The sequence below is a fragment of the Falco rusticolus genome, chromosome 9, assembly GCF_015220075.1.
Source record: "Falco rusticolus isolate bFalRus1 chromosome 9, bFalRus1.pri, whole genome shotgun sequence".
Lineage (NCBI taxonomy): Eukaryota > Metazoa > Chordata > Aves > Falconiformes > Falconidae > Falco > Falco rusticolus.
In genome coordinates, this window is record NC_051195.1 from 18920492 (window position 1) to 18935611 (window position 15120).

Below are 15120 nucleotides of genomic sequence, written 5' to 3' on the forward strand. Positions count from 1 at the left end.
TATCCTCAGGGATACAGGCATCATGGAGTGTCCCTGGCATCTGTGCCTCTGGCCTGTGTGCAAGAGAGCTTTTGGAAAACTGCCTTGGAGTGCCTTTTGTTTCCAGCAGGTTTGTACCTGCAGTAGCTGGCCCCAGCAAAGGGAGCCTCTTGGTCTTCCTGGTTTCTCTCTGTTAGGGGAGCAGTACCTTTTTGTCATATTACCTGATGAGAGAACAAAAAAATCTTGCAATCCAAGACTGACATTTAAATATCCTTCAACGCTGAAAAGAATGTGATGGAATGGGGTGTAAAAGGCAGCAACTGGCATCAAAAAAGGCCCCATAGCGATGACCTGCCAGTAAAAAGGCTTTTTAGGAACCAATCTGATAAATCATAAGTAAGCACAAACAGTTTCAGGATGTCTAAACTACTTGTTTTAACATGCCTTGGCTCCTGGTGAATCTTCCTGATGCTGAAAGGAGCATGGAGTATGATTAGCTCTGCAGAAAAATGTTTACATGGCGAAGGGTTTTTGTGCAAAGGCTGTGTCAGTAAAATAGGTGCTAATGATTTCTGAAATTGTTGTGGGAGTGCTCTCCTCTTGGATACCATTGACTGTTGTCAGTGTCTGGGGAATGAGGCATGCATTTAAGGAATGGCCTTTAGTGCTGCCTGTTTCATTATGCACTTACAATTATTCACAACTTCCCGTGAAGGCTGCCGCCGTGGTGGCTGGATTTTCAGAAACTTTTTTTACCCAAGTACAAAAAGTGTCTTTCTTATGTGACCAGGCATAACTGTGTGCATATGTTCAAAATTATGAAGTCCTATTTTTAAAAAAATTGCTCACAGATTCTGTCTGGCTTTTTATTTTTATTAAGAAAAAAAAAAAAAGTGATTGAGCTCTCGGAGGGCTCCCATAGTGGCACTGTGGGAAGGTGCCCTTCCTGGGGTGGTGGCTCTGAGATGGCAGCTAAATAAAGGAGTGTTTTCTGCTCCTTGCCCACACAACTGCCTGCCTGAAATTGCTCCTGCTCTCCGCCGTCCCCAGGAAGGGCTGGCATCCATGTCCCACGGGGGCCGCAGCCGCAGGAGCCTCAGTGGCGTTGTGGGTCCAGCTGGCTGCTGCCGGCAGCTCCTGCCTCTGTCCCTAGCAGCCCCTCCACAGCTTGCTTTCGGATAAGTCTGAGATTTGCTTTCTGATCGGCTTTTATTGCAGACAGAGCAGGGAGTTATTAAACCTCTATCCCATAATCCAGCCTCCAGCTACCCCCCCCATCCCCCCAGTTATTTATGGCTATTTGCTGAGGGTTTTCGCTTAGAGGGCTGCCATCCCTCGTCCCCTCATCCCTTGTACGGCTGCCTGTGCTGCTGGAATGACTAACCCTTTTCCTGCTTGGGAGGAAAAAAAGACCACTTCCCCCCCCCCCCCCCCCCCCCCCCCCCCCCCCCCCCCCCCCCCCCCCCCCCAGTTTTGGAAACTGTAACGCACGGGAGTGATTTTGTTTCAGACCGAGGTTTAGTCCCCATCTCCCCCGCCTCCCTGCCCCGTGAGTCTCAGCGCTGAAGATGGCCTCGATGCGATGCGGCGCAACGCGATGGGATGCGATGGGATGCGATGCGCCCTGCACGCAGGAGGGTCCAGCCCAATTATGTAAGGGCGCTGACAGCGCTCATTGTTTTTTTCACAGGAGGAAAAAAAGCCCTCCCTCCCGTTTTCCCTAGCTGCTGAGGGCAGCATAGGGGCAGCGGGGGGGAGAAAGGGCTTGCCTGGTTGGTCCTGACTGTGCAAACGCCAACCCTGCGTTCACAACGGGGCATTTGGAGGGGGGGAGGGATCCTTCAGCCCTGTTTCTGGGAGAAGAGAGCAGCGGTGGGGCTTTCTAGAGGGGTATTTTAATTGCATAGTGAAGTCTGACTGTGAATGGTGTGTTAGTGTAGCTTTCACTGTGAGATAGGGGGAACCGGGCCTCTGCGTGGCAGCGCGGGCTGCTGAAAGCTCAGCTTTAATAAAAGGGTGTTTCCCCCTGCCCCTGCCTCCGACCCCGACCTTTAAAAGGGAATAACCTCATGCTCTGGCATCATGATTTGACACTCTGCTCAAAGAAACCCCACAACTGCGGCAGGGTTTGCTGTGGAGGAGAGACCTTCCTGCTGAACCTGATGCCAGTTTCTGCATCCATCCCCCCAGCATTTGGGGCTGCAGACAGGGTGAATCTTGTCCAGGTGTTTGTTCCTGGAGTGAAAACACCAGTGGCTGGCTGTGGTTGTCGCTGTGAGGAGGCTGTCAGCCCATCAGAGCGGCACAGGACAGGACACAGCTGGGGTGTGAGGGTGTTGCCTGGGGTCTTGTGTTTGGCCTCTGTTGTAGAGAAATATGCCTGCACTATCACTTCACCAGTTTGTGGAGCAAATGCATGGTATTATTTCATGTTGCACTGGAACTTCCCCTTAGCATCTATTTGATGACTGGTTTGCTCTTCCTCTGCAAGCAGTGGCACTGAACACTTAACAGTTCGTGCAGCCTTTGGCTGTGACCCCCTGTGATTCAGGCTTGCCTGGCCCCCAGCCCTGTGGTTCAGGATCAGGCCAGCTCGCTGCGCCTAGCAGCACTGTCTGTGCCTTCCTCCCTCATCTGTGTAAATGCTTGGTCACGGTGGGAGGGTGTCTGGCTTGGGGAATTACGCTATCTTTGGTGCAGACCTTGACTACGTGGAGCAGAAGTACTTTCTGCAGGAGCAATTAAATGGGCGCTGCGTTTACAGTCAGTTCAGGGTTTAATTACATTTTGATTATCTGCTTTTCCTTTGCAAATGGCATTATTCATCGCTTACTGTCTCAAAGTCCCCAAAACATGGAGCACTTGCATATATACGTTTCAGGTGGGGTGTTTTATTGTGGCGTTGGTACTGTAAGACCTGATGCCAGCTGAGAGGACGAGTTGCTCTCAAGGCTTCCAGAGCAGTGAAGGAGACGTAGAGAGTCTTGACACAGAGATGGCCTGGGGTTTAAAATGAAGTGGCTTTTCCAGTTTTGCTGAAGACGGAAAACATGGGCAGGGTTTTGTTTTGATGGTCCTGCTAACCTGCAAGCAAAAGTGATCCCCAAGGTGTGGCTTCAGTCTGAGCTGTTTGCAGAACCGAATTTCCAAGGCACATAATGAAACAAGGCAAGAACAGACTGGCGGCTGAGGTAAAAGGGGTGGGTTTAGCGCTTAGCAAGAACCCCCCAAGGCCAAGCTGTATTCTTGAGACATCAAAGCATCTCTTAATCTTCCTCATGCTGAAGACAGGTATACTATTATGGAAAGCAGTATTATTGGAAAACTGGAACCACCTCCTTTTTCCAGGGAGGTAAGGAAAGTTCCTGTCTTGGGTAGCCACACAGGAGAAGTCAACAACTTTTAATTTGATGTTTTGTCTTGAGGAGGAAGACACTACCTGCCCACAGCCGAGTCCTGCCTCTCCTACCTCTGGCTGTGATATCTTTGGAGTGGGATAGGGAAAATGGTCTACTACACAGAAGTAATTTCTCAGCCTGGGACGTAGCCCTGAAACTGCTGTGGCAAGTCCTTTGCAATGAAAAGCTTTAAATACAAGGTGCGTCTGTGGACTGCCGTGACACCCACATCACCCCAGCTGGGACAAGGCGCTAAAAGCGGGATTTTTAGCTTCAGCTGTTCAGCTCATGGACAGTCAGGAGAGCTGAGTAGTGGGGTGAGGGCTGGAGATAGTGGGGTTGAGGCTGTGGGTGAACGGTGGAAAAGAGGAGATGGAGTGATGTGGGACTGGGTCTTGCCTTTGAAAAGCAGTAGGATGGGGTGGGCTTCAGCTCATGTTGTTCCCTAGCGCTTGCACATTTCCTTGATTTTGAGTCAAAAGACAAAGCGCGGTGCGTGGCTGTGTTGTCAGCTTGGCCAGAATCCCAGGGCCAAGCTGGGGCTATACGCTGTTCTTGCAATCAAAGAGAGGTATAGCCCCACCTGGGCACCTCAGGGTGGGTCTTTCACTCTGTGGTGGTGTTTGTCTTTTTTCCCCAGATTGATAAATACCTTTACGCCATGCGGCTCTCTGACGAAACGCTGATAGACGTTATGGCTCGCTTCAGGAGAGAGATGAAAAATGGCCTCTCCAGAGATTTTAATCCAACGGCTGCAGTGAAGATGCTTCCTACGTTTGTGAGGTCCATTCCTGATGGTTCAGGTAAGGAGTTGAGCATTTGTTTTCCATATTAAACACAGTGTGCTTCATGGGAAACGTGCTAGAAATACACCAATATGCTACCAAGAACAAAAGCAATTTGCTGTCTGGCAAGTTCAGACAACGTTTTGAAGACAGCTTCCCCTCTGTGCAGGTCTGTTCCCACAGATGCTGGAGGTTTTTGTGATTCCTGCATCAAACCCATTTTTATGCCAATAGAAGAGCCCTTCTTAGCAATCAATCCACTAATAGCCAGTACATTTACACTGATTTTTGTCTGCCAACAATCAATACTTCACATAGGAAGATTTTTGATTTATGCAGTTCGCACTCATGTGATCTAGGGTCTTAACAAAGACAGTGGCTTTTAGTCATTTGCTATTTGACTCAACGTCTCATCTTGTTTTTTCCCCAGTGGAAGTGTGAACCCTTATATGCTGAATTAGAGTTTCCTGGCATTCATTTTACTTTCTGTAGCTACCTCTTGGAGACTGTCTTAGGGGAAAACTTGCAGAACTCAAGGAGGCTGCAGTGTGCGGCTCCAAAGCTGCTGCTCTGGTGTACTGAGCTTCTTCCATCCAGATACAGGACCTGGGTTTTCTGTGCTCACTGTACCTAATGAAAGTGGCACAAATTACGATCAGAAACCAAAAATGTTGTGTTGGTATTTGAGACCAAGGTTGCCCCTATTCCTTATTTCAGTGTTTACAAAAAAAAAGAACACTATACATAGAGTCTATAAATCTATTTGTAAACAGTATATAGTAGTGTTTATTATTTAGCGGTAACACTGGATTTCCTTCTCATGTAGCGTGAGTTGGTTAACTGTAGTTTGGTGCCTACCACAAATTATGTCCCTGTGTGCAGAAATTGCACAGCTGCAAGAACTGTATAACACGGTTACCTGTTTTGAGGCTTTTTTAGAAGTTTAAATCAAGAATTTATTGGATGAAAGAAGACGAAGCCTGGTGCTTTGTGTTACTTGACACTGTCTGACAGGTGGAAATCTTTGATAGTTCTGCTTCGCTGTTGCTTTCTGCCACCTTAAGCTTTTTAGTTGAAACGTGATTCTCTCTCTAAAAAAATCCCAAAGGGTTCAACAAACTCGAACCCTGCATTTCCTTTAATTTAGCGCTGCTGGCTGTTAGGCTGAAATGCTGCGTTGAAATTCGCAGCCTGTTGAGAAAGCCAGAAGCTGCCACACAGAGCTGGGTGACAGACAGGGGTTGCTCTAAAGATTTGCAGCTGAGGTGACTTGAAGGCTTTTGCGTGGAATCCCAGCATGTTTACCAACTCTGAAATCCCTGTTTTTTCCTTCGTGTGCACTTGAGTTCAGTTGGATACAGGCATGTCCCCAGTGCCCTGCTCCGTCAGGCACTGCGCGTTAGTGAATCTAAGCTGCTTGTGGTGAGTCAGATAGTTTTGCAAATTGTTCCATGGCACAAACCAGGGAGATCTTGAGATGCCATATGGGACAGGGAAAAGGGGATCTGTGCCTGGCCGGGAGAGGTGCAGGAGATAGCTGAGTGCTGCTGAGACCAAGCATGAGCCAGAGCAGTGGGTAGCCCTGACTGAGCCTAAGTGTATCTGTATGTCGAGGCATTCATTCATTGCAGATCATGTATTACACACCTACTTAAAAAAGCAACCTCATGTGTTGTGTACAGGGTGCTCAGTTCTTGATCCTATGTCCGTTTGGCTCCTGCCAGCCTCTCCGGGACAGGCGTGCTGTGGGCAGTGTCTTTGCAGCATGGATTAGAGCAAGGCAGTGCTTTGCTCCAGACAATTTCTGTATAACATGATAGAAACCTGTATATGCAGGTTGCAAGCGTGTCTTCGGATAGCTGTTAGAAATGCAGGCGAAACGGTTCCATTATTTCCCAGAACGGACATGCTCTGACCCCAGCTATGAGCAGTATTTGCGGTGGGTGGGTGTCATGGCATCTCTTTCCCTGACTCACCTGCATGTGCCTGTCACGCCTGGCTCAGCCATCGCACATGGGCAGGCAGGGCAGGCACGGAGCCCTCCTCCTCCAGCAGGCTCTGCGGGGCCCTCGCGGATGTATCCGTGTCGCTGTGCCCAAAGCATGGGTTCGGCTCCCAGCCGATGGCAATTTCTACCTTCAGCTGTCCCTCCGTAAAAGCCAGAGGCTGAAAGCCTGCCCTTTTCTCTGGCCCGTCTCTAATTACTGCCTTGTAAGCTCTTTCCTCTGAGTCTGATTATTATTATGAGAGCTGACTATTCAGAAAAATACTGCTGTTTAGTTTCAGATCTATGCTTGTGTACTTCATTAACAAGGAGCTTTTGAGTAGTAATTTTGGAGACTCTGGAGATGTTGGTGTTAACAGTGTTTTTTGCTTCATTCTGAGTTGCTTAATCTACAAAACCCAGAAGGGGTTTTTTGCCCTGAGTGCCCAGAACAGTATCTCAAGCTAATTCAAAATACTTCCAAAGAATCTTCCTAAAGAAATTTACAACAGGTTTGATTGCACCTTGGTGTTCCAAGGCTGATCTGTTCATTTACTGCCAGGGAAGATATTTCTGAAGTGCAGTATTTGTTTGAGGTACATACTAAGGTGCATTTAGGCTTGAAAAAGGGCCATCTGGTCCAGTGTTGATTTTTCCGTTATTTATTGGAGGTAATGGCTTGCATTCAACAAATGATACTCATATGATAAAGCTTATTTGGGTATTTGACCTAATGAGACACTTGTGGTAAATGTTTGAGTTCTGGTCTTGCTGGGTGGTGGTGGTTCTGAGTTACTGAATTTGTTTCGCTGAACCCGTTAAAGGGAACTGCATCTACAGTTTGGATGTGTTTACATTTTAAATGACATTCATATTGGAGCAAAGTGATGTTTAAAGCCACGCTGTTCAGGAACAGATAGGGAAGTCCTGCAAGACCTGTATTTTGGCAAACTCTTGAGTTTGCCCATTGTCTAAAGCAGCAAGAAGGAAAAGTTACATTGCGATGTGGCAAAATTAGGAGGATTACTAGGGGCTGTGGGCTCCTGCTCTCGATTTGCTATGTTTTTGTGTACTGAGCTTACTGTTCTTTGTGGTTTCTTGCATGACAGTGTTTTGTTTCTGTATTACACTGCAACCTTGGAAAATGGTAAGGGGTTTTGCAGTGTCTTTGCCTCTCTTTGGCTGTTCTTGGTAGAGGTCTTGCCCTCAGGGATGCCTCTTCCAGCTCATTGGCTTTGCTCAGTGGAATGGGGCTCCTGGAGGTGCATGAGGTGATGGTGAGGAGCAGCTCACTAAGCCAGGCTTCAGAGGTTTTGATCTGAGATAGGGCAGAGTAATCTCAGAGGCAGTCTGGTCTGGAAATCCTCATGGATAAGTTGCATATCTGATATTTTGGTGACCGTGTGGGGTCAGAAGGCTCTGAGAGCTGAGTCAAAGTCTGAGGTAGTGCATCAAAATGTACTGTTCTTCCCACCTGCTAGGAAGTCTTTCCACGTTGAATTTAGGTAGAAATGGAAAAACAGTGATGGTTGGGAATGGCATTTCCCAAAGTCATAGGTTAAAGTTGGAAGGCAGAATGAGGCCAAAGAGTGCTGCAGGGCGGGACTGGCAATATGCATCAGTGGTGCAGGATGTGGGGGAGGCAACTCATCCTGCCACAGCATGGGGCACTTGTGACGCTGCAGAAAAGTACAAACTGATGAGGAAACCAGGATGAAAGAGCACTGTGCTCGGTTTCCTCACCCTCTGAGCAGCCTCGGTGAGCCCAGGGATGCTATTCACAGATTCAAATGCTTGCAAAGAGCCTCAGTGATTAACTGCAGCCTGGACACACACTCCTGTGTGATAAGTTGTGCACACTACTTACCTAAATACTATCTTTTTTGCAGGCTTTAACAATTGCTGTCTTTGTTTGCTCCCTCTTTGATAAGCCAAGATAGCACAAGCGGTTCAGTCAGATGTGTTTGCCTTGCTCTCCAAGGGGTGCTGAAAGTGTCATTCTTCAGACAGCCAGACCATGCATCTCTGTTGCCTGAATTACACCCTGAGGTCTGTGGAGGTGGGGGGGATGATGAATTTGGCTTCACACCTTTGAAATCCAAATCCCTCTCCACCACAGAGGGAGATGGAGGTATCCTAACTCTTTCCCTGGCTCCTGGGGAGGTATTTGGGAGCTCTGTGCACGCAATCACAACTTCTGAATAACTCTTGCAGCAGTGCAGGGCTGCCCCATCATTTTTCAAACTGACATTTTTCTGACTTCTGTTATCTGACTGCAGTTTGCAGTGAATCTCAGCTTCCAAGCATGAAATAAGGGGTTCCTGCTTTAACCACTTCTCTGTGTAGTCTGTTGATTGATTTTAGAGTAGTGCAGAATCCAGCCACCATTTACTGTTACTTTCCAAAATGTCACACATACGTTTACAGCAAAAGACTCTCATCAGTGATCTGGCATCCCCTGGCATCCCTTCATTTTACTGTCTCTGTTTTCAACATCTTTTTGGCTTTCTGCTGAGATCTTTGCTCTTGCCAGATTCATCATGAGATCTGGATGCAGACTCTCCAGTGTTAGTCCATTCCTTTTGGGGAAACCCTCATTGCAGTTGCCTGTGTATCAATGGTGATTGGCATTGCCATTGTACCAACTTCATGTTAAATTGTAGGGAACTGGGTTGATGCTTCAAGTGGACACCCTGCAGCTAAAACTTCCTTGCTGTAGGCACTGGACATTTATTTGCCTGTGTGTTATACTTAGCCAAACTTGATGTTTCCCAGATTTGTGTTGCATACAATTTTTAATCACTTATGTCTTATTTTCCACATAGAGAAAGGAGATTTCATTGCACTGGATCTCGGTGGTTCTTATTTCCGAATTCTGCGGGTGAAGGTATCGCATGAAAAAAAGCAGACGGTACAAATGGAAAGTGAAATTTATAATACACCTGAAGATATCATGCATGGCAGCGGAACACGGGTAAGAACCTCTTCCTTAGGACGTCTCCTTAAATATTAGCTGCTTTCACACTGCCATTTTAGAAAAACGCCACAAGAATGACCTTAGCATCTTAACAGTTGCACCTACAGTGTACAGACTTGACTACAGCTCTTTGTTGATACATGAAAATAAATAAGCAGTAGTTAGTTTAATGGGGCGTGCATGGGTGCTGCAAATCTGCTGTCATTGTGTGGGAGACCTTTGGCTGAGTTAGGTAAAAAATAGTTTAGAAATAAAAATTCTGATTTTATAATAAAGTTACTTTACACAGGTAGGAATGGAGAGCAGGAAAACAACTTCATCTTTATAAGCAATGAGCGTGACCAACCCTGCAGCTGTAATGTTAGATGAAGGATAGAAATACCCATGACAGCCACGTATCTGTCCTGGCAGTCTGAGCAACTCGCCATTGGTGAAAAGTACATTAGAAAAATTAGAGGAAGCTGATAGAATGTTTTGGCACAACTTCAACTTAATTTTTGCTGAATAAATGTTGGGATTTTTTTTAGTCCCCCATGTTGCAAGAGTAGAAAATGTTTGGATTCATTTACTTGGATTTCAGATGGGGTTCTTTGGAAGAATTTATTTTCTTTTTATGATCAGGAAGTGGATTACAATGAATGTTTTACTGACAGATTTGTCTCCCTGTCAGTGTAAGACGGAACAGGTAATTTTCATTGTTGGAAAAAAGTCTTACTAGAATGAGGTGCTATTCAGGAGCATGAGACCTGCAGAAAACTTATAGCTTGTTTCAGAAGAACAAACAGCAGAGGGAAAAGAAGAAAAATCATGCAAACAGCATTTCTATCCTTAATATATTTTCTGAAGTCACCTTGATGTATGTGTCTAATAACTGCTCCTGCAGTCTTATGCAATAGTGATTGTAAGACAGCAATTATGGCTTGTAAGTGACACTGATATAGGCATTGCTGTGCTGTCTGAACCACAGCAATAACTTTTTTTATTCTAAAGACTTTTCCTAATGTTATTACTTTGTTACGTGACTAAAAGGTCATGCAGTGGCTTTCCCACAGACCAGTTTGGGGGGGGGGGGAGGGGCTGGGCTGAGATGCCTGTCGCTGGTGGAGGCAGGGAATTCAGGTGGGCTGCCTGGAGGCAGGTTTGGCGTGCGGGGTTGCTTGTCCATCAAGAGGTGTTGGGAGCTGGAGATGGACAAGCAGCAGGGCTGCCTGCACACCTGGGGGCAAGTGTCTGTCCCAGGGGGGCAAGGCGGGCCGACTACAGTGAGACTTGGTAGAGATGCAGTAAGGGTGGTAAGGAGAAGCCAGAAAAGGAGGTGCCAGGTCTGCATTCTTTCCATGGCTTTGTCGTGCTTACATTTTAATTTTTACAAATCCTGAGGTCATTTGGCTGTTGGGAACCAGCAACGTGGAGCTCAGACAGATAGGTTTTGTCATGGCTTTTAAGCTGAAAGAGAGGCGAGCAAGGCTTCCGCTGACCCTGGGAGGACAGTTGCTTCCAGTACCAGGAAAAGGGGAACTGGAAGCATCATTAGAATTGCATCCAGGCTTGAAGTTGTCCCGTGACTATAACCAGCCATGACTAAAACGCTTGCTGTGAGCTTCGCAGAGCAGCGTGGCAGATGCCCAGGAGGCACACAGGCAGGTGATGATTTGGTGCTTACGAGTGACCTGTAAGGCAGAGGTTCTCTGAAATCTCTGAGCCAGATTAGTGGAATACTTGGACGGAACTGCCCGTGAGGGGTAGGCTACTAACGTGTTTTTCAGCAAGCTGTGTCATTAACATCAGTGAGTTATAGTCTTAAAGCCTAATATATAATCAGCTTATTGAAAGGATTGCAATTTATGGCTTCATGCCTCACTAGCACAGTTCGTTGTGATATTTTCTACTTCATTGCATTCAAACTTCTATTTTTTGCCCATCTGTCAGGCATGGGCTGACAGCTTTGCCAGTCAGAGACAGTTGCCTGTCAAAGTCAAGGACAAAACTCTCATTGACTTCAGCAGTGTAATAGCAGGTCTAAAATTTGTAAGAAACCTGTCTCCTGTGTGAACTCAGCAAACGGGAGCGTGCCTGAGGCTTGACTTTGGTGTTGCTTTTTGTGTTCCGTCGCTGCTGGAGGTAGGTTGTGGATTTATGACTGTTCTCCTGATTTGAAACTGTGGTTTCCTTGCTCCTTAAGTCTTCCCCATTCAGGGGCTTGAGCTTGAGCTCGGATCTTCAGCCGTTTGCCAAAGTTTACTGGCTGCCAGCCAAATGCATCCTTGTGGAGACTTCTTGGAGCCCAACCTGAGCAGGCAACTTCATGGCCAAAGGAAGTAATGAAGCCTGATACCACATTGCTCAGCATCTCGTGGTTTTGTTGCTTCGGGTCAATACAGGTGTAAAATCTGACTGGTCCTTTCCTCTTGGCTGTGGCATTCGCTCTGTCAATCTCTTTGACATTTGATAAAATACTGGGCTTACGCTGTTCCCTACTGCATACCTGTGGATGGATGGGAATTTGGATTTTTCCTCAGTCTGCCTTACTTTAAATAAACCAACAGGAACTTTGTAATGTTGCCTCTACTGTCCTGTCAGAGTTATTTGGCATTCGTAAGGTTTGGATGTTGATATGAGCACGGACTCATACAGATGCTTACTCAAGTCACCTTAGGAAAAAATCTTATGACAGTCAATGGTATCAAAATTAACAAATGCCTGCCTCTTTCTTTCTCCTTTTGAGCAGCGCCTTCCCTCTGTGCTTTATTGAAAACAGTAGCACAGCCAGACCGTGCATTACTGACTAGACAGTGCTCTGTAGTGTCGGGAATGTGGCTAATAGTTAACCACATCTGCCCGTGCAGGCTGCAGCATGGGTTATGCTCGCGTGCCCTGCCGCCAGCCCCGAGCCCTGATGACTCGCGGTGCATCGCTTGCCACAAGCGTGCGCGCTAACCCATGGAGGCGAGCTTCAGCGGGTTGTGCACCGGACACTGGCAGGTGCATGGACTTCCCTGAGTGCATTGGGAATGCCCAGGGATCTTTTGCAGTTGGACTTACAAAGCAGGTCCTGTCTCTTCTCTGTGCAGTCGTGGCTCATTGCATGAGAGGAATTTTTGTAGCAAAATCCACAGTCGATATTTTTGCTTCCTGCTCTCTGAATTCCTGGTGGGTTTGCGGTTGGCCCCTGGTTATCATTTGTAATCCTGGGAGCATCTGAAAGTTTAGTAGGATTGAGTATTTAGCAAGATACTTTTAGATGCAAAGCATAATAAAAACATACACTCCTGCTATGTCTGTGTTTCTCCTGGAGAAGTTGTCATATTTTATTATTTAACTATAGTTCTTTTCATAACTCCTCTTTCTCTCACTCGTATGGACAGCTGAAAATAGTCTTACAGAAGTGCAACACCATACATTGCTTTTCCCGTACCATTTCACTGCATCTACTGGGTGAAATGTCCTTGATTTTCTCAGGACAATTTTTTCCCTGGAAAACTACTGTGCTTCTGCTTAATCAAATCTGACCTCATTTTAGGAATGTGTTTAAGGTGCTCTGTTAAATTGTAACATTACACAGACCGCTTCTTGACCCGCTTCAAATGGCAAAATATTCCTCTTCGGTTTTTGCATTTGCTGCAGCCTGTTGTAGTGCTTTCCCATCTCTCTGAGATTCTGTAAATTGTACCGAATAAAGCTGCACAGGCTAATTGCAACCAGCAGCTATCTTTTTGTACTCCATTCCAATTATCCCCGATCCTCTGGACAGTTTACCTGGCCTTGTCCCACCAGTGCTGCAGATAGGGTTGGGTTTAGGGTTTTTTTTCCAGGGAATTTAAACGTGAAGCACAGTTATCTTCTGGGGCAGACGGTGACTTGTTAGCAGTTTGACATCCATTTGTGGTAAGGGTCAGTTCAAGGCATGTCTGGCTTTTTGGTACTGGTAGATACAGATGTGCATTGTAGTTGCTTCAGTTGCTAGGGCTTGATTTCAGCTTTGAGTGTTGCAATCCACCTGAGGGGCTTTCCAAATAGCTTGGTGTGAGAGACATCCCTCACCTTTACGCCTACATGCTCCCTGGCACGTCTGGCTGATAGGGACCCATAGTGCTATTGTCACAGGGTGCCATCGAGGCATCTGGGTGGGAATTGGTACCTGCAAGCCTAGTGCAGGCTGCTTACATAGTTCAGCATTTAAAAAAATGCAGAAAATGTTCCCATTTCAGGTTGTTTCTCAGAGCACGTAAAAAATTCAGACAAATCCCCAGTGTTTCCTTTTTGTTTGTTTGCTGTGTGCTTTAGGAATGGATTTGAGAGATGGTGGCCTTTTGGGTGGCTCCTGCAAAGTGCTGGGTTCTCTGGTCTCAGCAATACTGGAGTGAAGCAGATGTAAAATTGCTCAACCTCCTGTGGGACTGGATCCCAAATGTTCTTTTGAGATGCTTTTTCCTGTTATTGAAAGGGTAACAGCAGGCTCAAAAGCCACGTGCCCCTTGTTTCAGGAAACGCATTTTTGTATGGGGGTAAGAGATGCCATGCAGAATTAGGTGCATAAAAGGACAATGTATTTCATAATTTATTAATTATTAAGGTGTTAATATACACTGCCTGACAGTTATTTTCATAGCTATGTCATTTATACATCTTTAAAAAATTGGAGTAGATGTTTTCCCCTTTCCCCTCACCCAGTACGGTTTTCATATGCAGTCTGAAATATTTTCTCCCTGAAACTGTATCTCTAGTCACGGTGGTTTTATACTTTTCTTATAGCTTTTTGATCATGTTGCTGAATGCTTGGGAGACTTCATGGAGAAACAACAAATCAAGGACAAGAAATTACCAGTTGGGTTTACATTTTCTTTCCCTTGTCGACAATCTAAGCTAGATGAGGTAAGAAGATTTCCCAATTTTCTTAATACGCAGAAGAGCTACCATGTTATTAAAACACTGCTATGAAAGCAGTATCCCAGACAGGTCTCATTTTCGGGATAAGGGAGTGTTACATTTCACTGTCAGGCTTCATGTTTGTGTTTTTGTTTCTGTCTGGAAGAGCTGGTTAACAGATGATGAAGAGATGTACTGCCTCTGCATGAGCTCCTTAGTATTCCTGGTTCACTGTGTAAACACAGCAGCAGCTTTTCCTGTCTCCTGTGCAGCCGTTTTCGCCTCTCCATGGGGTGTAACTGGGAAGGACCCAGCCCAGCAGTGTTTGCTCAGATTTTGCTGAACTTGGCAAGTGCACACACCAATCCAGATCAGGGTCTCCCTCTTGAGCTGCAGTGCTGAGCCTTGCCACCGACTGGGTGCTCAGCACTGAAGGGCAGTCGGGCAGGCCACCTGGCAGCAACGTGCTTGGAAAAGGGATGGGAATAACCAGCATTGTAGGAAGTGACTGATGAGATTCCCCTGACAAGGATGCTACGTATTTTCCTCCTTTTGCACGTTATGTCACAAATGACTCAGCAGCCTCCTGGTACAGCATTGCTATGGCAACAGTGTAGCAAATTAATGCAGGAAAATGAAATCCGCACAAAACGCTAAGAGGTTGCACTGTTAAAGCATGACCTGCTTTTCTAGCTTGCAGGTCTCTAGGTTAGCCTGGTGCAACAGCTCCCCAGATGTTGGTGCTGAGGAGGACCGGGTGAGGCACGATTTTTATTACATTTCATACTCCTTGAGCGATGCTGTGAGTTCAAACCAAGGGTGCTTACTAGCTCAGGGCCTGCATGTAGTTAAAACAGCGAGCTGCCTGCTCCTGCCTCAGTTCGGAAGAGAGGAGCTGATTTTGGTGCAGCTCTCCAGTCTGGCCGTGGTGCATGGTAAGGTTCAGGCTCCTGACCGCAGCAGAGTCGTGCTGGGGATGTGGCTGTGAAGTTGGTTGCCCTTGAGAAAATTTGTTTAGCTGCATGATGAAAAGCATTTGTTTGTGGGCTGGTTTGCTCAAGCCATCTGGGGTGAAGTCATGCTTGTGTGGGGCAGGGGCAGGCAGCTAGCATGTGGGATGGCTTGGAG

General features: G+C 46.5%; 1 protein-coding gene across 2 annotated transcripts in view; it reads left to right on the forward strand.

Moving 5' to 3' along the window:
• Positions 1 to 15120, forward strand: part of LOC119153261 (hexokinase-1) — a 49783-nt gene that overhangs the window by 13512 nt on the left and 21151 nt on the right. For both annotated transcript variants that reach the window (XM_037399464.1, XM_037399465.1), the window contains 3 exons: positions 4021 to 4183; positions 8975 to 9123; positions 13879 to 13998. In XM_037399464.1, coding sequence (XP_037255361.1) covers positions 4021 to 4183; positions 8975 to 9123; positions 13879 to 13998 — 432 coding nt within the window. The remainder of the gene's footprint in view (positions 1 to 4020; positions 4184 to 8974; positions 9124 to 13878; positions 13999 to 15120) is intronic.